Source organism: Lampetra planeri, chromosome 31 (genome assembly GCF_965212315.1).
Source record: "Lampetra planeri chromosome 31, kcLamPlan1.2.h2, whole genome shotgun sequence".
NCBI lineage: Eukaryota > Metazoa > Chordata > Hyperoartia > Petromyzontiformes > Petromyzontidae > Lampetra > Lampetra planeri.
The window spans coordinates 12,583,815-12,607,863 of NC_136137.1; the positions used below are offsets into that span (position 1 = coordinate 12,583,815).

General features: G+C 49.0%; 1 protein-coding gene across 3 annotated transcripts in view; it reads left to right on the forward strand.

Annotated features, from left to right (window-relative positions):
- Window positions 1-24,049, forward strand: part of LOC144729239 (coiled-coil domain-containing protein 157-like) — an 88,306-nt gene that overhangs the window by 25,724 nt on the left and 38,533 nt on the right. For all 3 annotated transcript variants that reach the window (XM_078609339.1, XM_078609355.1, XM_078609341.1), the window contains exons 2-4: window positions 18,457-18,710; window positions 19,426-19,606; window positions 20,263-20,379. In XM_078609339.1, coding sequence (XP_078465465.1) covers window positions 18,457-18,710; window positions 19,426-19,606; window positions 20,263-20,379 — 552 coding nt within the window. The remainder of the gene's footprint in view (window positions 1-18,456; window positions 18,711-19,425; window positions 19,607-20,262; window positions 20,380-24,049) is intronic.

Here is a 24,049-nt window from a genome sequence, read left to right on the forward strand (position 1 = left end):
CAATACAGTACCCTAGCGCGAGGCGTGTAAACGCGTGTAAACGGGCAGCAGCAGCGAGCCACCCCATCAGTCTTTGTTCCGCCTTGTTCGAGCTCAGACGTATGTGCGTTGTTTCTAGAAATTCTATAACTCTGCATTTACTTTAACATTTAAAATAGTGTATTCATAATGCATGGTTAGGCTGAGAAGTGTGGTGATGCTTCTAGTTGTAGTACAAGTGTAGTGAGTCCAACGGAGTCGCAGATTTCTTAGGAGCAACACATTCGCCACTAAGTGGTGGTGACGTCACCACAATGCTTGTGCCAGGCTATGTGCACCTTGAGGCCATGTGAAGTGTCGAACGCCCGCTGGCAGGAGGTCACGGGGCAAACCCAGATGGCGCAGGTCGACTGACTGAGACGACTGGGTGATGCACCACCTGTGGCCCCGACTGTGGCAACTTGCTGTGCTTTAGCCACCCGGCGCTCCGCTCGTTGTTGTGAGCGTCGCTCCTCCGCCCTCCGTTGTTGTTGGAGAGCGATTGCCTCCAACTGCCCAGTAGCGTCCTTCAGGAGCCTCCTCCACAGAGGCCGATCTTGACACCACTGGTATCAGTCATCAGCAAGTCCACTCAGCTCCACACCCTCCTGTACCACATCACTCCATATCTTCTCTAGCCTGTGCCGCGCCCGTTTAGCCCCCTCGATCCGGCCGAACAAAATCTGTTTAGGCATGCGGTGGCTGGGGATGCGGGCTTCATGACTCAGACAACGCAGCCTTGCCTGCTGGAGGAGCTCACCGATGGGACTTTGTCCACATCTTTCAAGGATTTGTGAGCTCACACAATGCAGCCTGGTTAAACCCAGGATGGATCCTAGGCAGGCCATCCTAAATGTTTATAACCGGCGAAGATCTTCCATTAGGTTCCACAATATAACCGGCGAAGATCTTCCATTAGGTTCCACAAGTTTTAGAAGCATAGAGAAGGGAGGGAATGACCGTGGCCGAGAAGACCTGAAGCTTCGTGCGGAGTGATAGAGCAGGTAGCTTCCACACAGCGTTACGCAACCGATGAAAAGATAATGCGGCTCGACTGATTAGGAGTGAGACCTCTGCTGTTAAACCGGAGCTGGTCATTAGCACACTGGCAAGGTATGGGAAACTCTCCACTATCTCCACAACCGTCCCTGACCAATTGGGAGTTGTGGGGGTGGAGTGTCCGATGGTAGAAAATACCCAGGCAGGTGCTTAGTTTTGGTGGGCCTGATGGTAAGGCTCCACCTCTTGGTGGCAAGCTCCAGGTTCAGCAGCAGCACCTCGAACTCCTCCGAGTGAGCAGCAATTAGCAGATCATTGGCATACATAACGTGGTTGAGCAATAGGGAGCCATCCCTTGACCGCACCCGGACATCGATCAGCCTCCCATTGTATCTGTACGAGATGGAAATTCTTCCGGTACAGCCATTGAAGGCTTCACTAACTACGTGGTCCAAATATATGTAAAATAAAGTGGGAGCCAGAGGACATCCCTGTTGCACCCCAAGGTGTACAGGGAATGGCTCTGACTCACGGCCACGTAGTTTGATGCGGGGCCGCTCACCATCATGAAGGTCCTTAAGGATGGTGAGCAGTGGGTCAGGAACTCGGAAAACACGAAGAACAACCCAGAGGCCAGGCCTACTGATGGTATCATAGGCCTTGAGCAGGTCAATACAGCACACACATGGACTAAGATGCACACATGGACCTACAGACACGCAAAGAAATGGACTTACAATGACTAAGATGGAAGCATGCACACACAGCGACTAACTCACACGCACATGGACTGAGACACACACAAATCGACTCACACACACACAAACACATCGACTTACACACACATATAGACTCACACACACAGACATCCACTTGAGATACAAACACATGGAGTAACACACACATATCGACGTACACACATACAACGACTCACACACAGACATACGTGGACTCACACACACATTGACGTAAACACACATGTACTTACACACACACATATGGACGAAGACACACACACACATGGACTTACACACATACATAGACTGACACACACATAGCCCTACACACATACACGTATGGACTGTGACACTCAGACATCTACTTTAGATACACAGACATAGATGAACACACACATCGACTCACACACATATGGACTGACACACATACACATGGACGTACATGCACACATCGACTGACACACATAGACACACAAACACACATTGACTTACACACTCAGATGGAGCCATGCACACACATCGACTAACACACACACATGGACTAACACACACACAGCGACTGATACGCACACAAATGGACTGACACACACACTTGGACTGACACACACACATAAACACTTTGACATACACACACAAAAAGGTGGCGTTGTCTGTTTGAAAAAGACAGACACACACATGGACTTAAAGACACGCATGGCTCTACACGCACACACATATGGACTCAAAGACACACATCGATGGGCACAGAAATCCCCGATGATGGCACAGCTATCAGTATCGCAGTACTACGTATGAGTAAATAGCGCAACGAGAGCGATGGAAACAATATAAATACATTGAAGAAATAATCAGAAATAAGTGTAAATTAAAGAGCAGCGGTACGCGCAGTTAAGTTGAGAAGCAAGCAACAGTCGAGATTATAGACTGGCAGTATGCCGACTCAATAACATAAGCATTGCTACAGTCGACATGAAAGGCTGGCAGTATATTGAGTGAGGTCAGGAAGCAGGCAACATATTATAGACTGGCATACACTGTAAATGGTGAAAAGGAAAATTAGCAGTGTAGATGATAGGTTGGCAGTGCACTGACGTTAATGAATCAGCAGGCAGCAGGCCACATCATAGACTGGCAGTAGACCGTCGCAGCATCATAAAAGCGCAGCAAAGAAAGTGAAAATTTAGCAACCAAAAATAAAAAAAGAGTTTTGTGCACACAAACATTATTATTGTAACATCTATCAACTTGTTTCATAATAGTAAGCAATGAAGCTGAGTTGTTATCTGCACGCAAACATAATAATTGTAATATGGGAAAACTTATTTGTTTAATAATAGTAAGCAATGAACGTGAGTAATTATCTGCACACAAACATTATTATAGTATGATTTGGCAACTGATTAGTTTAATAATAGTAAACAATTAAGCAGAGTTGGTATGTGCACACAAAGATAAATATTGTAATATCTGGCAATATTTGTTTCATAATAGTAAGCAATAAAGCACATTTTTTATCAGCACACAAACATTATTATAATGTTTGTCAACTAACGTGTTTAACAATAGTAAACAATGGACGTGAGTTGTTAGCATAAGAAGCAAGGAAATTTATACTTACCATAGCCGTGTCGAGGCCTTGTGCCATGCGTAGCTACCTTCCTAGCCTACATTGGCGAGGTGGCGGAGTTGGCACGTTGCCAGGCTAGGGACTGGGCCGCTACCCCCACACCCCCCCAGCATCCTCTGCCCGTGCAAGAATAATGCTATGTAAGCACTAAAAGATTATTATCTACGGAGTCTGTAGTATAAACTGGACGCATGGTGTTGGGGGCGGCAAAGAGGACATCACACTGTGAAGAAATATCCGCAGCGTTATGTGTGTATGTATTGGCTGTAAAAGACGTGAAAGGAAATGTCCCCTGTGAGGTCTAGCGAACGCGCATGACTTGGCAGGGTCTGCCCCCCACGCAATTCTCAGTTGGTACGGTCGATGTCGCGCAATAAGTAAATAATTAATAATAGAAACGGCACAAATGTGTTAATTAAACTACTTGAAAGTTTACGGATGGGAAAACGGAATAGCCTATTCCCACCGCGGGGCTTAGGGCGTGTTGCCTGGCAAAAAATGTTGTACGTGAAGGCCACCGTTCGAAAGCCAAATCCCCCGCAAGCGCGAGCGCGCGGATACTTTTATAGATAAGAAGAAAAAAGAAGACTAGCGGGAAGTACCCGGGGTCCCCCGACGGAAAAATATATTTCAAAACTTCTCAACTTACAAACATAACATATACATACACAAATACTAAGCTATTGTGAAATCTCGGCATGCGGTTTGTCTTTCTATTTGTCTGTCAACAAAATTATAAGTAAAAAAGTTATAGAAAGTGGGGGGGTAAATAGTTAATCTAAAAGGTTTCCGAAAATTGTCGACCCCCCTGCCACCCTCAAAAAATATTTTTACCCCCGCGTAGGCATATATACCTAAATACCCTACATACAATATAGTGAGTAGGATCTAGTTACTCTATAGTAGTATCTGACTCTACAGTAGTATCTGGCTCTACAGTAATAACTGTCATAGGCCTTTGTGTCTCGAGAGACAATTTCTTTTGCACTTATGAGGTCAGCTGTAGGTTTTGCAGCGCCTAGAATGACTTAGTAGGCCAATCCTTAAGTGGCAATCCTTGCCACAACAATTGCAAGTGAATGCGGTGGCAGCTCCAGAGGTGTTTGTTGCTTGTTCTTTACGTCGCTCCCTCTTGGTCTGCCAAGCAGTGTGTCTTTTCTCCTCGCCTCTCCTGAGGTCTGTTTTCACAGCTTGCTGCCAGCTGAGTCGGTCACCGGCAGTTTTCTCCCAGTCATTTGGGTTGATGTCGCAGCTCTTCATGTCCCGTTTACAGTCATCTTTAAAGCGCAGGACCGGGCGACCAGTGACCCGTGTGCCTGATGCCAGCTCGCCATACAAGATATCCTTGGGTATTCTGCCACCCTGCATGCGGCGCACATGTCCAAGCCATCTCAGGCGCATATGACTGAGTAGAGAGTACATGCTGGGAATGTTGGCCAAGTTGAGGACTGAGGTGTTTGGAATGCGATCTTGCCATCTGATACCGAGGATGCACCTGAGACATCGGAGGTGAAATGTGTTTAGTCCATGTTCTTGATGGGCGTATGTTGTCCGGGACTCTGATCCATAGAGGAGGGTGCTAAGGACGCAGGCCCGATACACCTGTACTTTGGTGTTGAGCGTTAGAGATTTGTTCTCCCACACTCTTTTGGTCAACCTGAACATAGCTGTAGACGCCTTCCCAATGCGCTTGTCAATCTCTGTAACAAGGGACAAATTGCAGGTGATGGTAGAACCCAAGTAGGTGAAGTCCTGAACGACTTCCAGGGTGTAGCTGCCAATATTTATGGAAGGGGTGTCTCTGACATCCTGGCCCATGACATTGGTCTTTTTCAGACTGATTGTCAGGCCAAAGTTGTTGCAGGCATTGGCAAGGTGGTCGATGAGTGTCTGCAGACCTTGTTCTGTGTGAGCTATCAGCGCGGCATCATCAGCAAATAGGAGTTCTCTGAAGAGGACTTTGCAGACATTGGTTTTGGATCTGAGACGGCCAAGATTGAAGAGTTTACCATCAGATCTTGTATGGACAAAGACTCCCTCTTCTGCTGTCCCAAAGGCATGAGTGAGCATAAGTGAGAAAAAGATGCCAAACAGTGTTGGGGCAAGCACGCACCCCTGCTTTACACCGCTGAGTATGGGAAATTCCTCTGAGGTGGTGCCGCTGTGTTGTATTGTTCCTTTCATGTTGTCATGGAAAGAAGAGATGACTGCCAGCAGCTTTGGTGGGAAGCCGATCACTTTGAGGAGTTTGAAAAGGCCTCCCCTACTGATGAGGTCAAAGGCTTTTGTAAGATCAATGAATGCCAAGTACAGGGGCATTCTCTGTTCTCGACATTTCTCCTGTAGCTGATGCAAGGAGAAGAGCATGTCAATTGTGGACCTTCCTGCTCTGAAGCCACACTGAGCCTCAGGATACGTCCTCTCAGCTAGTATCTGTAACCTGCTGAGGAACACACGGGCAAAGGTTTTCCCCACGATGCTCAGCAGGGAGATGCCATGGTAGTTATTGCAGTATCTAAACCAAAAAGATGGTTTTAATGTACTCGAGGCAAGTGCTCTTGTTTAAAAGTTTTCCATGTACAGATTTGCTATAGCAGGAGATAAAGGAGAGCCCATTGCTGCCCCTTCCTTTTGTTTAAAGAAATCATCACGCATTAATTCACTCATCATACACTCACTCATCATACGCTAACTCACTCATCATATGCTGACTTACACATCATACACTCACTCACACAACCACTGACCCAATCACTCATCATACACTAATTCACTCATCATACACTCACTCATCATACGCTGACTCACTGATCATACGCTGTGTCACACAACCACTGACCCATTCACTCATCATAGACTAATTCACTCATCATACACTCACTCATCATACGCTGACTCACTCACACATCATACACTCACTCACACACCCACTGACCCATTCACTCATCATACACTAATTCACTCATCATACACTTACTCATCATACTCTGACTCACTCATACGCTGACTCACACAACCACTGACCCATTCACTCATACACTAATTCGCTCATCATACACTCATTCATCATACGCTGACTCACTCATCATATGCTGACTCACACAACCACTAACCCATTCACTCATCATAGACTAATTCACTCATCATACACTCACTCATCATATGATTACTCACTCATCATACGCTGACTCACTCACACATCATACACTCACTCGCACAACCACTGACCCATTCACTCATCATAGACTAATTCACTCATCATACACTCACTCATCATACGATGACTCACAGATCATACACTCACTCACACTACCACTGACTCGCTCACACTGGGAGTGTCATGCTTCCAGCTATGGCTGCAAGTTTGGTCGTACATGTTATGTATATCGTTTATTGTTAAATGATAATCACAGTTCCTATGATTACTGTTGTTACATTGTTTTTATAGCTTCATTTTTGTGATTTAGAAAACATGGTTAATCTATGTTATGATTGTTGTTGTTTGACTTGCATCACCTTGGGATTTGAGCACACAGCGTTGTAATACGTTTTCTTTAATGATTTGCTGGTTTATCCAGGATGTTTCTGTTGCGCGACGTCACTTCAAGACGATTTTAAGATAATCTACAACCTGTGATTCCTTTGCGCGATTTAAAGCATCGATTCTTGGCATGCTTGGGTTTTATTTTAAATGAGTTTTATTTTCATTTGTATGTTATGTTTTTAAGTTTTCAGAAGTTTTAAAATCTATTTTTGCCCCGGGCAACGCTGGGTATTTCCCGCTAGTAGCAGTATATATCGACTCTAGCACAACGTCCTCACCTGACAGTGCCGTGGCGACGCCTAGTCCCGTGCAGAGCCCCCGGTCTCGCCTAGATTGCCCAGCCGGCTGAGGCTGGGGGCTGGACCGCGATGTCAACCCCACCGTCCGAGAGCCAAATTCCCCGCGAGCGAGTGTACGCAGACAGATAGACGGACAGACAGATAAAGAATGCTTTTTATAGGTTAGATTTGCACAACATACTCCAGGGCTATTAACACAACATAACCTCGAGTGGTGACCACCCAACTAACCACGCTACGGCAGAACTAGACGTGGTTCCACTATCCCGGTCCGGACCACAAGCTGGGTCCCGGACCGCGTGGCTGGAGGCTTCTTCAAGCTTGACGTGGATCTTCTGCCTCTCCAACAGTAAGAACCCCGAGCCCCTCACAGGGCCCCCCCTTATATCGCGCCGGTGTGGGGCTGGCTCTGCCACTCACCTAGCCCACCTACTCGATCTCTCTCGTTCTTGCCTGAAGGCTCTCGAGAGTTCTTCCCGGACCATGTGACCACCGAATGGCCCCCTCCACCGGTGGCCCCCCTCCAGTATCATCTGGTCACATGTGTAGTACCGTTGAGGACGCGTGCACACCCGAGTAGAGGCACACGTATTTATTTCACAACAGTCACTGGGGACATACAGTACTGGAGGGGGTATCGGCCCCCTCACCCGGATAGCTGGGAACACACGGCTAGCTACCCCTAGCCTGCCTCCTAATCCTCCAAATACTGGGCTCGGGGAGGCTGTCTGGCCCGACACTGGTCAGTCGGGCTACGGTACCCGGAGTCCCAGAGTCCTGGCTCTGGTTCACGGGACCACGCCGCTGGCTCGGTCCTGCGCGGCCCTGACAAGGGCGGCGTCCCAGGGGAGTCCAGGGCTCTAGCTAGGCAGTCTTCGGTCTTCAAGAGTTTTCTTAAACATTCTGCCCCGAGCCCTCTGACACATCCCCCTTTATACTCCACCCCCGCTGAGGGGTGGGGCCCCGGGCTGCCTGGTGCGGACGTCGTTGAGAGCACCCCCCCCGTGCACTCACGTAGCCCCGCCCACTGTGTTTGTTTCCCATAAGCTGCCATGCATAACGGCTCTCTCTCTAACACCCCTACACATACAGCTCCTCCGTAACACCCCTACATCACCCCCCCCTGTACAGCTCGCAGCCGTCCTGGCTGCAACCTTGACAATAAAAGTTTATTCACCCCTCGATCCCCCAGCGTGTGCCTCATTTTTACAACAATAACGCAACGAGAAGAACAACAGGAAGGGAAAATAACTCGACGCACCCCACCCCCGAATAAATACGAAATCCGTACAACCAACGTATATACATTTTTTTCAGGAAACCCCCCAGCACACACACAACACACAGCGAACACAACATTCGTACAATGCAATGTGCCAGGAGCACACCACCGACGCCGCACACAGTGAGCATAACATGTGAACGTACACAGGAAAAAAATATTTCAAAAAAAAAATTTCTTTTTTTCCTTTTTTTCCCATTTTCACTCCGTGCGTCACAAGAGTCTGCGCATTTTTGCGCGCGTCCTCGCCGCAGGCCCGTCACACGGGATAACCCCGGCCGGCAGGCCGTCGGGTGGCAAGTGTCCATCTCCGAGTGAGTCTGTTGTTGACGTCGCAAGACCCTCGGCATCCCCCGTGGGGGTCATCGGGCGTGAGCCCGTCACTCCCGGTGCACCTGGGGGCGGGACAGCCGGCAACGTGTCAGGCGAGAGCAGCGGAGACGAACTCTTTGAGTCGGTCGCCCCCCCACATGTTTGGCCACGCGCGTGTGTAGTGGGACCTCGCACCGCAACGAAGGGTTTGAGCCTGGAGGGGTGTACAAACCACCGGCGCTTCCCCCATTTAATGCGTACGCACTGAGGTCTCAGGACCTCAACCACCTCGACGGGGCCCCGCCACGGCCGCACCAGTTTTGAGGAGGTCGCGAGTGGTACCTGGGGACAGTGCAGCCATGCCCTGTCCCCCGGCTTCCACTGTAGCACATGCGCGCGACCCAGTCTGAGGCGCTCATTAGCCCTCTGCCGCATGTCAGAATTCTGCATGGCAGCATCCCGCGCCTCTGTCAATTTTTCCAGGTTAAATTTAACATGTTCGGCCAATTGAGTTTTTCCCTGTGGCGCTGGGATCTGCAGCTGGGCCCGAACAGGTGGGTCATGTTCGCGGCCATACATAAGGAAGAAGGGGGAAAATCCCGTCGCCGCATGGGGGGCCAATCTGTACGCTGCCAGGACCCCCTGAATTTTCAAGTCCCAATCTGTCTGTGAGTCCGAAACCTGCTGTGACAACATCGACGTGATGGTACGATGCAACCGCTCGACCATCCCGTCGGTTTGTGGGTGATATGGAGAGGTACGAATCTTTTTTGTGCCCAGGATCTCACAGACCTGTTGGAGCAATTTGCCAGAAAAATTTTTACCCTGGTCGGTCAGCAGCCACTCGGGAGCACCTTTGTCAAGGACATATCCCTGGACAAAGGCCTCCACGATGGCTGCTGCCGACTGGTTGGCCAGGGGCCAGGCCATAGGCCAGCGCGTGAAGTACTCCACCCCGGTTAACAAATATCTATTTCCCCTGGGGGTGGCGGGGAACGGTCCCAGAATATCCAGCGCGACAAGTTCGTTCACCCGGGAGACCCTGATAGACTGCAGGGGCGGGTTCGACTCCCTCGCTGGTGGTTTCCGCTGCGCACACCTAGGCCACGACCCTAACAGATCCCCGACATCCCTTGTCATGCCCGGCCAAAAAAAATCAAGTTGGAGCAAGGCCAGGGTCTTTTGGGTTCCCAGGTGGAGGAGGCGCTCGTGAGCGGCCCACATCACCCTACCCCGTAACCCCGAAGGGACCACCAGCCGGTGTCGATGGGATTTCCCGTCCCAATGCATTAACAACCCACCGAGCATTTCCCATGCGTCGGCATCACCCCTCCCCCGCCCCCGGTCCCCGACGCAGCGGCGCAACGCAAGGAGGGAGGTATCTTCCATCTGCAAACGCCCCCATTCCGTGGCAGGCAACCCCAACAGGGAATCAGATCCCTGTTGTGCGATGGAATTCGTCATTGACGCTGCGTCGTCAGCAGCCGCCAAGACCGGAACAGGCATTTCACCAGGATGCCTGCACCGACCCGACCCCAGGAGGCATGCGCATTCGGGGGTGGTTGGCATGCGCGACAGAGCGTCCGCGTTGGTGTGGCGAATGCCCTTACGGTACGTGGTCTCAAAATCAAAATCCTGGAGAACCTCCAGCCATCGAGACAATTGTCCCGATGGTTGTTGGACTCGCAGGGCGTACTGTAGCGCCGCATGGTCTGTACGGACGGTGAAACGCTGCCCGTACAGATATGGCCGGTACTGCTGGATGAAATAGACAATTGCCAGCAGTTCCCGACGGGTGACACAATATCTTTGCTCCGCTGGAGACAACACTCGACTACCGTACGCGACCACCCGTTCCACGCCCTCAACCACCTGGGAAAGCACGCCCCCAATACCTGTGTTGCTCGCGTCGGTATCGAGCACAAAGGGTTTTGAAAAATCGGGATAAACCAGGGGAGGGGCATTAACCAGAGCGTCCCGAAGGGAGCGGAACGCAGCCTCCTCCTCCTGTCCCCAATGGAAGCGGACCCCCTTTGACGTCAAAGCGTGCAGGGGCTTAGCAATGGTGGCAAAGTCCGCGACAAAGCGTTGGTAATATGACGCGAAACCAACGAAGCTCCTGACCTCTCCCACCGAGGTGGGAGTCAGCCAGGAGCTGACGCACTGCGTTTTGGCGGGATCGGTAGCAATACCCGAGCGTCCAACGATGTGCCCCAAATAACGTACCGATTCGCGCAATAAATGACACTTTTGGGGTCTAAGTTTCAAATTAGCAGCCCGCATTTTGAGGAAAATGGCCCGCAACCTCTGGAGATGCTCGTCAAATGTTCTGCTAAAGACGATAACGTCATCCAAATAGATTAAACACGAATCCCACTGCAATCCAGCCAAAACCAATTCCATCAATCGCTGGAAAGTCGCCGGCGCCGAGTGTAATCCCATCGGCAACCGGTTAAATTGGAAGAGACCATGTGGTGTACGGAATGCAGTTTTAGGCTTAGATTCATCGTCCAGAGGAAGCTGCCAGAATCCCGAAAGCAAATCCAATGTGGAGAAGAATCGCGCCCCCGCCAAGGCGTCCAGCGATTCGTCAATACGGGGAAGCGGGTATGCGTCAGCAACGGAAATTTTGTTGAGGCGGCGAAAATCGACGCAAAACCGCAACGATCCATCCTGTTTCTTAACCAGAACGATCGGCGCTCCCCACGGGCTGGTAGAGGGAGAAATGATGTCGGCGGCTAACATGTCATCAACAGCCGATTTGACATGGTCCTTCTCGGCGGGACTCAGCCGGAAGGGATTTTGGCGTATGGGCGCGCTGTCACCCGTATCAATATGGTGACGCAGCAAATGGGTACAGCCTAAATCGAATTTGTTCTGACTGAACACGTCGGCAAATTCGCGCAGGAGTGTCCTAAGTTTTTGACGCTCTACATCCGACAGGTCCGTCGATCCCGCACAAAGCGCCTCAAGCCACCCTTCATCGGTGTCCGAATGTGGAAGCGGCAGAGTGGCAGTGCCAACGTGATTGGCGACAGGTTCCTCGCAGGGCACCGGCATTGCATGAGCAAGCACGGTCCCTTGAGGAATTACCACGGCCTGCGACCCCACATTGAGGACCGCGATGAAAGGGTCCCCGTCCCCCCTTACGATGGTCTGGGCGGGAATTAAAAGCGGCCCGCTAACCCCGGCCCTAGATGGCCCCAGCAGGACACCCTGGTCCCCAACACCCTTAGCGAAGGGCCTACGAAGTTTTAGGGGCACCAACATTTGTGCCCCCGGCGGCACGCGAACCGTTTGAACGACAAACGCCGGTACCGTCGCGAATGCCGACCGAGCCGCAGTAGGGGAAGGCAAAAACGCCATCCGTCGTCCCGACGGGAGCTCAATGCAACCTTGATCAATCAAAATCCGAATTGGCATTTTGCCCAAGAAGTCCGTCCCCAGCAGGCACGGAACCGCCAGCGAGGAGGAAACAAAAATGGGGCCGGACAATTTAATATCACCGATCGAAATTTTGTGCGCGAATCTGACCCATGATACCCAATGAGCCCCCGTTAGCAGCGTAGAATGGGACATTAACCGGTAGCAAAGGACGACTCTGGATGGGGAGAATGTTGTATATGAGTTCCGAAATGATAGTCGCCGACGCTCCTGTATCGACGAGGATACGCACTTCGACCCCGTCAATGTGCCCTACTACGGCCGACGACCCCGACGACGCCGCCACAACGCGGTGGGCCAACACGGACCACTGCCTGGGTTCGATTTGGGTCCCCATAGTGGTGCGTGTTGGCCCGACGGTGCGCAATGTTGGCCCCCCGTTCGTTGCGGTGTGCTTGTGTGTAACGGGTGTGTGCTTTGGCCAAACATGTGGGGTGCCGCGACACGCCGGGTCATGTTGATGGAGCTTGGAAGGAGGAGGAGGGCCGGCGTCCCGGCGAGGCGTCGTCCCCCGCTGTCGAGGAGAGCGGCACCCCGAGGCGACGTGGCCCCGGATGCCACAGTTATAGCAGCGCGGGAGCGCAGGCGGTGATGACGGACGGTCGGAGCGGCCCGACCCATCCCGGCCCGCCCGTACTCCCACCCTCTGCTGCTGTCGGAAGTCGGCGGCGTAGACCTCCTCCGTCGGGGTGGTGACGGCAGCCACCGTACGCCCGGCCGCTGCCCTGCTGGCCTTCCGTCGCTGTGACAGGAGGTTAGCGTGGAGGAGCCGCGCCGCCTGGAGGGAACCCATTTCCGTGTCCTCCTGTGCGACGATGGCAATGTCCAGGTCGTCCGCCAGCAGAAGAATTTTCTCAGTGACCATCGCGTCCACGCCTTGGTCATCCATACGAGGGAAGGCCGTCTTTGCCAACGCCAGAAGGCTCGTACGGTAGGCGAGGGGCGACTCCTTTGCACCCCGCTGGCGATCGTAAAATCGCTGTCTGCATTCCGCCGAAGGTCCGTAGACCCCAGCCAGCAACTGCAGCGCCATCTGAAGAGTGGAGTGCTTGTCCCTCGGTGCCGACGTAAGAGCGGCGAGGGCGTCACCGTCGAGGAGCGCCGGCAGCGCGCAGAGGGCTTCGGCGTCCGACCACCCCGCCATTTCTTGGTGCGCGAGGAAGCGCCGCTGGAACCCCCCCCAGTCGCCCTCCTCAGCTACAAACTCTTTCAGCGGGGGCAGCCTTTGGTGTAGCGCAGCGATCGCCGTGGAGGCCCGCGCTTTGCTGTCCCCGCAACTCGGCTGAGCGTCGGCACGAACGACAGATGGAATCGCCTGTCGCGCTGATGGTGACGCTCCGTCTGTTGGTGGTGACGCGGCAGCCCCTGCGAGGCCGATGTCGGACCCCAGGTTGAGGCTGGCCACGCCCTCGGCAGCTGCTGCGGCGATGGCGGGAGATTCAAAGTTGTAGTCAGTAGAAATGGCGGGAAGGCGCAACGGTCGTCGGCCGTCCTCGCCCCGCGGCGGTCCAGCAGCCCCCAGCCGAGTGATGCTCTCGAGTGTGGCGGCAGCAGCATACAGCAGCTCCGCCAGCCTCGCGTGCGCCAGCCGAAGTCCGTCGGATGGCGACTCCCCTTCCTCCCGATGCCCCGGTAAGGATGCATTCGGCCCCGGCTGCTCGTTGCCTCCATCAGCCGTCTCTGGCACCGCACTTCCCGCGGTGTCCTCCGCCTCCTGCACCCCGGCCCGAGCTGTTCGGCGCGTGTCCATGTTCGTTGTTGTTCACTTCTGTCACCAGATGTAGTACCGTTGAGGACGCGTGCACACCCGAGTAGAGGCACACGTATTTATTTCACAACAGTCACTGGGGACATACAGTACTGGAGGGGGTATCGGCCCCCTCACCCGGATAGCTGGGAACACACGGCTAGCTACCCCTAGCCTGCCTCCTAATCCTCCAAATACTGGGCTCGGGGAGGCTGTCTGGCCCGACACTGGTCAGTCGGGCTACGGTACCCGGAGTCCCAGAGTCCTGGCTCTGGTTCACGGGACCACGCCGCTGGCTCGGTCCTGCGCGGCCCTGACAAGGGCGGCGTCCCAGGGGAGTCCAGGGCTCTAGCTAGGCAGTCTTCGGTCTTCAAGAGTTTTCTTAAACATTCTGCCCCGAGCCCTCTGACACATCACCCTTTATACTCCACCCCCGCTGAGGGGTGGGGCCCCGGGCTGCCTGGTGCGGACGTCGTTGAGAGCACCCCCCCCGTGCACTCACGTAGCCCCGCCCACTGTGTTTGTTTCCCATAAGCTGCCATGCATAACGGCTCTCTCTCTAACACCCCTACACATACAGCTCCTCCGTAACACCCCTACACATGTCCCCAGGTCAGCCAGAGTATAATGCCCCCAACGTAACCCTAGCTGGCTGACACTCTCTCGCTCTCTCAACAGGAGCCCGCACCGTATGCTATGCGTGGTGCCACCGCGCTTAACCAGCGCTCACCCAAGGCCCCACTAGGACTGGTACTACACCCCGTGTCCGGGGTGTACACACAACAGTATACATCCCACCGTGGCCTCACAGGCCCGGCACCACACAGTGATATTCCCAGTCACTACACCAGTACAAGGAAGAAAGTGGTAATGGCATTGGTGCACTACACCCCTGCTGCACTTATCCGTTTTCTATTCTTACGTTTTGTCTTTATCTTCCACCCAAGTCAGCTCACATACATAGACTACGGTATTCTTTACATTAGGTTACCTTCATCATTGTTTCTTTTCTTTTTTAATGTTATGCATGAAAATATACATAAAAATGCAACAATAAAAAGCATTAACCAAAATATAGTCATAATAAATCGGTAATAATGATGAATTTGTCGATCAAGTTGGGGGCTTTGAATGCAACACCCCCTATTTACATTATTTCTTATGGGAAATCAGTGATCGATTTACACGATTTCTCCTTCCACAAAGAATTTCAAGAACGCATTGTGGTTATCGGGGACTACCTGTACTGTAATTAAACTTCCAAAGACTTTGCCCAACAAGTTCGTTACAGGATGATGCTAAATTCTATAATGAATTGTGAAACTCGTGGCATGACACCTATATCACAATTGGGATACAATTAATGAAAAAAAACAAGCAGCCATAAAAAATGACTTCAATAGAATTATTGACAATGCATAGGATAAACAACGCAAGGTGCTGCTGCACTCCAACCACCCATCAACTAGTTAACCAGGTCTGTGCAGAGTACTTGCAACATTTTTCGCCAATAAGATTTGCCCGAAGATGCTGAAGAGTGAATCCACAACATTTACAATTTGAGTACGACGTTTTGCTGGTAATGGTAGGTTTATTTGAACAGTGAGATACAGAATAACAACAACAAAATCCAGAAAAACGCATGTCAAAAATGTTCTAAATTGATTTGCATTTTAATGAGGGAAATAAGTATTTGAACCCCTCTCAATCAGAAAGATTTCTGGCTCCCAGGTGTCTTTTATACAGGTAACGAGCTGAGATTAGGAGTACGCTCTTAAAGGGAGTGCTCCTAATCTCAGCTTGTTACCTGTATAAAAGACACCTGTTCACAGAAGCAATCAATCAATCAGATTCCAAATTCTCCACCATGGCCAAGACCAAAGAGCTCTCCAAGGATGTCAGGAACAAGATTGTAGACCTATAACACAAGGCTGGAATGGGCTACAAGACCATCGCCAAGCAGCTTGGTGAGAAGGTGACAACAGTTGGTGGGATTATTCGCAAATGGAAGAAACACAAAAGAACTGTCAATCTCCCTCGGCCTGGGGCTCCATGCAAGATCTCACCTCGTGGAGTTGCAATGATCATGAGAACGGTGAGGAATTAGCCCAGAACTACACGGGAGGATCTTGTCAATGATCTGAAGGCAGTTGGGACCATAGTCACCAAGAAAACAGTTGGTAACACACTACACCGTGAAGTACTGAAATCCTGCAGCGCCCGCAAGGTCCCCCTGCTCAAGAAAGCACATATACATACCCGTCTGAAGTTTGCCAATGAATATCTGAATGATTCAGAGGACAACTGGGTGAACGTGTTGTGGTCAGATGAGACCAAAATGGAGCTCTTTGGCATCAACTCAACTTGCCGTGTTTGGAGGAGGAGGAATGCTGCCTATGACCCCAAGAACACCATCCCCACCGTCAAACATGGAGGTGGAAACATTATGCTTTGGGGTTGTTTTTCTGCTAAGGGGACAGGACAACTTCACCGCATCAAAGGGACGATGGACGGGGCCATGTACCGTCAAATCTTGGGTGAGAACCTCCTTCCTTCAGCCAGGGCATTGAAAATGGGTCGTGGATGGGTATTGCAGCATGACAATGACCCAAAACACACGGCCAGGGCAACAAAGGAGTGGCTCAAGAAGAAGCACATTAAGGTCCTGGAGTAGCCTAGCCAGTCTCCAGACCTTAATCCCATAGAAAATCTGTGGAGGGAGCTGAAGGTTCGAGTTGCCAAACGTCAGCCTCGAAACCTTAATGACTTGGAGAAGATCTGCAAAGAGGAGTAGGACAAAATCCCTCCTGAGATGTGTGCAAACCTGGTGGCCAACTACAAGAAACGTCTGACCTCTGTGATTGCCAACAAGGGTTTTGTCACCAAGTACTAAGTCATGTTTTGCAGAGGGGTCAAATACTTATTTCCCCCATTAAAATGCAAATCAACTTATAACATTTTTGTAATGCGTTTTTATGGATTTTGTTGTTGTTATTCTGTCTCTCACTGTTCAAATAAACCTACGATTAAAATTATAGACTGATCATTTCTTTGTCAGTGGGCAAACGTACAAAATCAGCAGGGGATCAAATACTTTTTTCCAAATTATAAATTACATTCTGCAATTTCGATTTAAAGCTTTCGTGACTGCAGGGATTCATCTTCTTGGTTCTTTCGGTAAAGTCACGTAGAATGGAAATAATAAAATAATAAAAATAAAATAATTCTCACGACGTTTCGGCCACAACGCAAGCAGCCGTCCTCAGGTGAAGACCAGGTCTGTCGGGGAGACAGCGTCTGAATGAACAACACCACGCTTGGAGCGTATATTTAAGCTGGGTTGGAAGGGGGCGCCTTGACAAAAGAATTTGCATATCAAGAGGAATTTAGCATATTTATGGGAAATGCAGGTATGTGATTAGTACTACTTGTGAAATGCGTAGGAGGTGGGCGGGGGGGTTTCAAAGTCATATTATGCCCGTGCATTATGCAGGATTAGCAGCATCAAAGGGAGTGGGTAGGGATAGCATTAATAAAGGGAAGGAATGTAATAGTATGTAGTTGCAGTAACTAAACAACCACGTAAAAAACTACAGTATAAACTACATAGTATCATCAGTATACTAAATATACTCTCCAATAAGCTGAGCTACTAACAGTAAGTAATACATTACAATTTTATGTCGCAAAAAATATAATATGCTTCCAGCTATACTTTTTTCCCTTACATCACACGGGTCTACCCCGTACTATATGCTGCCATAGACAAACCCAACATTAAATTACATACTGTATTACTATACACCACCTTAGAATAATACATAGTGTAATATTACACTATGTATTATTCTATCTTTTTTGCGACATAAAATTGTAATGTATTACTTACTGTTAGTAGCTCAGCTTATTGGAGAGTATATTTAGTATACTGATCATACTATGTAGTTTATACTGTAGTTTTTTACGTGGTTGTTTAGTTACTGCAGCTACATACTATTACATTCCTTCCCTTTATTAATGCTACCCCTACCCACTCCCTTTGATGCTGCTAATCCTGCATAATGCACGGGCATAATATGACTTTGAAACCCCCCCGCCCACCTCCTACGCATTTCACAAGTAGTACTAATCACATACCTGCATTTCCCATAAATATGCTAAATTCCTCTTGATATGCAAATTCTTTTGTCAAGGCGCCCCCTTCCAACCCAGCTTAAATATACGCTCCAAGCGTGGTGTTGTTTCATTCAGACGCTGTCTCCCCGACAGACCTGGTCTTCACCTGAGGACGGCTGCTTGCGTTGTGGCCGAAACGTCGTGAGAATAATTTTATTATGTTTTTATTATTTTATTATTTCCATTCTAAGTGACTTTACCGAAAGAACCAAGAAGATACATTCTGCAATGTTGAGGCTTTTACTCTCTCCTTGTTCCAACCCCACCCCAGCCACCAACGGCCATGACTGACATGGACAGCACAGAGCTGCGCTGCGTTACTCTGCGTCGTGATCTCACAGAGCTGCAGGGCCTCCTCATCTCTGTCGCGTCAAGAACCGGTGTCCACGCCTGCCCGTCTTGGCGCTACCCTGACCGCCCGGCTTGGCACCTCGACCTCCCCGTGCTGCTGCAGCAGGAGTTGGAGGAACAAAATCAGGATGGCACCCGTGAGGTCACATTGCTACTGGAGCTCATTGTGGACAGGTGTGGACATTGGGTGGAGGCTGTTGTGTTAGGGTAATGGTCGCCGCTCCAGATAACATTTTCTTCTAAGAGTAATACACCCTCCAGATTTGACACTGTTAGTCAAATCTATTTTCTGGTGTTAAATGCAACTTCACAGAGAGAGTGATCCCACCAGTGTTAGACCAGAGACCACCAAAAGGTGAACAATACAAAGGTAGCGCAAGTATAAGTGCATTTATAGCTCGGGTTGAGCATTTATATCTATTAGACCTTTCTTGCCAGTATCAAAATAAGAGTAAACAAGACCGTAAAGAAGGCTATCCTTGGTGTAGCCCAATCAGTTTCAAAGACAATGCATATATTCTAATCGGAGCATGTTTGGAAGTTTTACCACAGGTATGTGTGGTTAATGCAGACCTGATGCCTTGCAAAAAGTTATTCTATTTGGTGTTTGAACATCCTAACACCTATCTTATTGCCAGAAAGGGCAAAACCTATTATTATCAGTGGATGAGTGATAACTGAACTGGAAATGAGAACCCTCATCTCCAGACCACGCTGGTTCTGGCTTAGCATCTTTGGTCAATAGTCGACTTGGCCACCTGCATATCCTCAGCAATGTCAAGTAGAAAGCAAAACATCCGGTTCAGTGTCTAGGAGCTGGAGCTGAAAGGATAGGACACAAGGCAGCTTCGTTTAACGCTTGATGGTGGTGGTGTTACATGATCTTCAGGCTGGTGCTGCTGCTACTGACAGTGGAGAGGTTTGTGTCGGGAGCATCTGAATGGTGGAGGGGCGGGGTCGCTCCCCCAGACAGAGACGTCAAGGGCTCCTCTGTGTCCGTTAGCCTGGCTGCTCGCTGGCTGTGGGAGCGTCTGATCACAAGCTACGGCCGTCAGGAAGCTCCCGAGCAGGTAACGGTGGATTACATAGGTCAGGGTCATCAAATCAACCCTAACCCCATGCCTACCATACCGCTGCCATTCTCTCGTTCACAGAGCATTCTACCCCAATTCCATTCATAACTGGTTCCTGCCCTATATTCTTAGACAACTTCTTACCAAATGATCAAATAACCATATAGAATAACTTCTTGTTATCCCTATTATTATTAGCATCTTCCATCTGCTCTGCTGGCTTCTACCAATAAGTAGTTTCGTCATGCGATAGTTTCTCTCTGATTTCCTTCCTGTGCTCCTTTAATACAGCAAAGCTAAATGTCTCTGAGGTGTGACAGAGCTAGAAGCAGAGATACTCCAGGAATGCTTTAATACAGTTGTAGTTGAGGCAGCAGCAGAATTCGAGTAAATGAAGGATATGTAGATAAGTGCTAAAACTGAAGATGCCATAGACAGGCTAGGAATTTGAAGCAGAAGTTGTTTGGTAAGGCATGGTAAGGAAGGCCAGGGGAGGATGCAGGCTAAGTTAAGGAGCACTTGGCTGGCACTGCCAACATTATTCTTTACCACCAGCAATGGATAGACAAAAGGATGTACAATTTTATATTGATTCTATCACGTTTATGATCTGTTGTTAACTCTTCTTGTAAAATGACCATCTGTAAATGCAGGATCTGCAGAAGGGTATAAAGAAAGACATGGGAGCTCAGGATGCGACAACACAGACCGGATCCTGGACTGGATCCCTCTGTTCTAGGTGTATGTCTACGCAGACCGGCATGAGAGTGGTGAGTGCGTATGTATGTTTGGTTGATTTATTCATTGGTTATATTTGTTGATGGACGTTCAGCCATAAGCTCTTTTACACAAATGACCCAAGTATGTAGTAAGTATGTGTAGTTAGTTTGCAAATACTGCATGTATGTTGTATACTTGTAGCCTTATTTAAGCAGGAGATGACTAAAGCCATTGAGACACATGAAGCTTTGCCTCGTTTGCAATGGCAACCTTGATTGCCCTGAAAAAAATCAGAACAATTTTTTTTTTTACATTTGATAAAAAATGTACAATACATTTTTAAACCTGTAAAATGTGAATAGGCTAAGTAAAAAGGTAAATTCCACTTAAATTTCAAATATACTAACACTCATTTGCAGGGGGTATGAGCTAAGTTAATTGAAAGCAATATGGATTTGTTGCTTTTCCTTTCCCAATGAGATTTGCAGGCCTACTTTCAATCAACATCAACAACAATATAATCATTCCATTGTTTAGGGCTTTTCATCAAGGATCTCAAAGCACTGTATAGGACACAGCAGCCGCAGACACTCAGCATGAAAATAATTATATTATAATCCATTTACTAAATAGACTAAAAGTTCAATAAGCGGAAGCATATAAATAGGTTTTAAGACGCATTTAAAAAATGTCCACATACTCAGAGATCCTGATATCTCGTGGAAGAGCATTCCATAGCCTGGGGACGACACAGGAAAAAGCTTATTCACCCATAGACCGAAACCTCAACCTGGGAATGCAGACAAGATCTACATCCCCAGCTATTAGGAATCTTGAGGGGACATGGGTGCAGTATGTCAATGATATAGGCTGGGGCAAGATGATTTGAAGCTTTCGTGACTGCAGGAATCCATACTCTTTGGTTCTTTCGGTAAAATCACGTAGTTAGAAATAAAATAAAACAAATCACGACGTTTCGATTGCAACAGAAGCAATCACCATCAGTGACTTTACCGAAAGAACCAAAGAGTATGGGGCAAGATGGTTCACTGCTTTGTCAGTTAACAATAGGATTTTAAACTGAATTGTATATGAAACTGGAAGCCAGTGCAGGGAGGCCAACACTGGTGTAATATGATGTGAAGTAGGTGTTCAGGTTAACACCCAAGCAGCCACATTTTGAACATGCTGCAAATTGATCAGCATCCTGATAATAGGTTTTTCCCCTATTTTCTGGCAACAAAACAGGTGTAAAGATGTTAAAACACCAAACTGAAACCTTTTACAAGGAATCATGTCTGCATTAACCACAATGCTTGTGGTCAGAATGCAAACAAAAAACATACTCTGATAATATATGCATTGTCCTTGAAACTGATCGGCACACACCAGAGACAGCTTTTTTTGAGCATCATGTCAAACGGTGTTAGACCAGAGGATGCCAAAAGGCGTACAGCCCAAAGACAATCAGAGGAATGAGAGCTTGGGGTGTGCATCCTCTGGTCTAACACCGTTTGGAACGAGGCTTAAAAGAAAGATGTCTCTGGTGTGGACCAATCAGTTTCAAGGACAATGCATATGTTATCAGAGTATGTTTTTTGTTTGCAATTTGACCACAAGTATTGTGGTTAATGCAGACATGATTTCTTGTAAAAGGTCTCAGTTTGGTGTTTGAACAGCTTAACACCTGTTTTGTTGCCAGAAAAAAGGGAAAAAACCTATTATCATATTTTGGTACTGGCAAATGAGGTCCAATGATGATCAGCATTTTCTTATCCATGCCAGGGAGTAAGACATTGCAATAGTCTATGCGTGATGAGATGAAGGCATGGACCAGCTTTTCTTCATCTGAGGCAGAGAGAAGGGATCAAATACAATAGATATTCCGAAGATGGAAAAATGAAGTCTTTTCGATCTTTTTAATATGAGCCTTGAAGAACAATGTGGGATGACAGATGACCCCTGGATTTGTGACTCTCATTGCCGAACTGATTAGATAACCGTCAATCGTAATGTTGATTGATGCAGCTTTGTGAAGTTGGTGGGGTGACCCAATGAGCATCACCTCCGTTTTAACACCGTTCAATTGGAGGAAGTTTCGTTGTAACCAACTTTTGAAGGAAGTAATCGCCAAAGTGAGCATGGAGGCAGATGAAGGGATATCGGACTCATTATGCTAAATTTAATGTCGTCCTCATAGCAATGACACTTTATGACAAGATTTCGGAGCATATGACTCAGTGGCACCATATAAATACAAAAGAGAAGAGGTCCAAGAACTGAACCCTGAGGAACCCCAAATGAAACCGGGCTGGGAGCAGATTTAAAATCTCCCATGGATATAAACTATTCCCGATTAGCTAGATACGATCTGAACTAACAGAGAGCAGTTCCTCGAACCCCCATGATGATTTCCAAGCGATCAATCAAAATATATGATCGATGGTGTCAAAGGGTGAACTCAGATCCAGCAAAGTGAGAATACTAGGTGAGCTAGAATCAGCAGCGATCAAAAGGTCGCTCACCACTTTAACCAGAGCTGTCTGAGTGCTGTGTGTACCGTGTCTGCTGTGTCTACCCCTGAACCCAGACTGGATCCTTATGGCGGTACCCCAGGGTACCAAATAATACAAAATGGTCGAGGCAATTAAATATTTTATTTCTGGGATACTATTTTTTTCAGGGGTGTACTTAACTCCGCGACTGGGGTACCAATCAATCCGAAATTAGTGCTACTCCGCGATGTCGAAACACCAAACATTAGTGGAGTGTGGTGTTTATTCACGCGGACAACTTCGTCTTTTTCTCCTGTGTCACTTTATTGACAGTATCCCACACAGATGCTGCTCTTGTTCAACACCACCTACTCCTTTCGCGAACTCTTCCTCTCTTCCTCTGCTAGCCTGCTACTTCAAGCTTACTCTCGCTCCGCTAGCCTGTTGCTCTCCGCTGTCTAGCCTGTCACGGACTCTCTCTCTTTATACTCTGCTAGCTTCTCACCCCGCTAGCCTATCACACTCAGACTAAAGAGTCCGCTCGCCTCTCCACTGCTAGCCTGTCCACACCCGCACCTCCAACCTCGCCCGTTCTTCCAGCGGGGGTTCAGCCAACACCCCTGGAGAGGACGAGGTGTGGAGGGCGTGGTCCCGGATTTCTCTTGAATCTTTTCACTGCTTCATCTCCAACCAACGCCACCCAACTGCCTCACACGTTCCCCTTATATCCCCCTCCTCATTAAGTGCCCTCAGATGACCCTCATTAAGCCGGCGTCCTTCCGGCGTCTCTTGCACGTGTTCTCCCTCTTATCACCTCTAGCCTCTATCTCTCGCCTCCGTGGCGCCTACCCCGCATTTGCATTTGCAGTCAGCCAATCACTGCCTCTTTCCCTAATTGCTGGCATCTCTCTGTCTGCTGTCACCCAGGCCACCCGCCTTCACCTACTTATCCTGAGCTGACCTCACTGTTTGCAACCCCGTACATGAATGCAACTGCTGTTTGTAAACCCTGCGCGCGTTACGGCACTATATTAGCATAAAAAATCCGTCATCGAAAAATTCAACTTTGAATAGTGCATCGTGTACAACTCGTCGAGATGAGTCGATTTCCGCATCACTGACCATCATAAGACTAAAAATGGCTGCACCACAGAGATTATGCGAAAGCCGGAGTACTATGGTACCCCGGGGTACTGCCATAAGGTTCAGATGGTGATTCAACTCC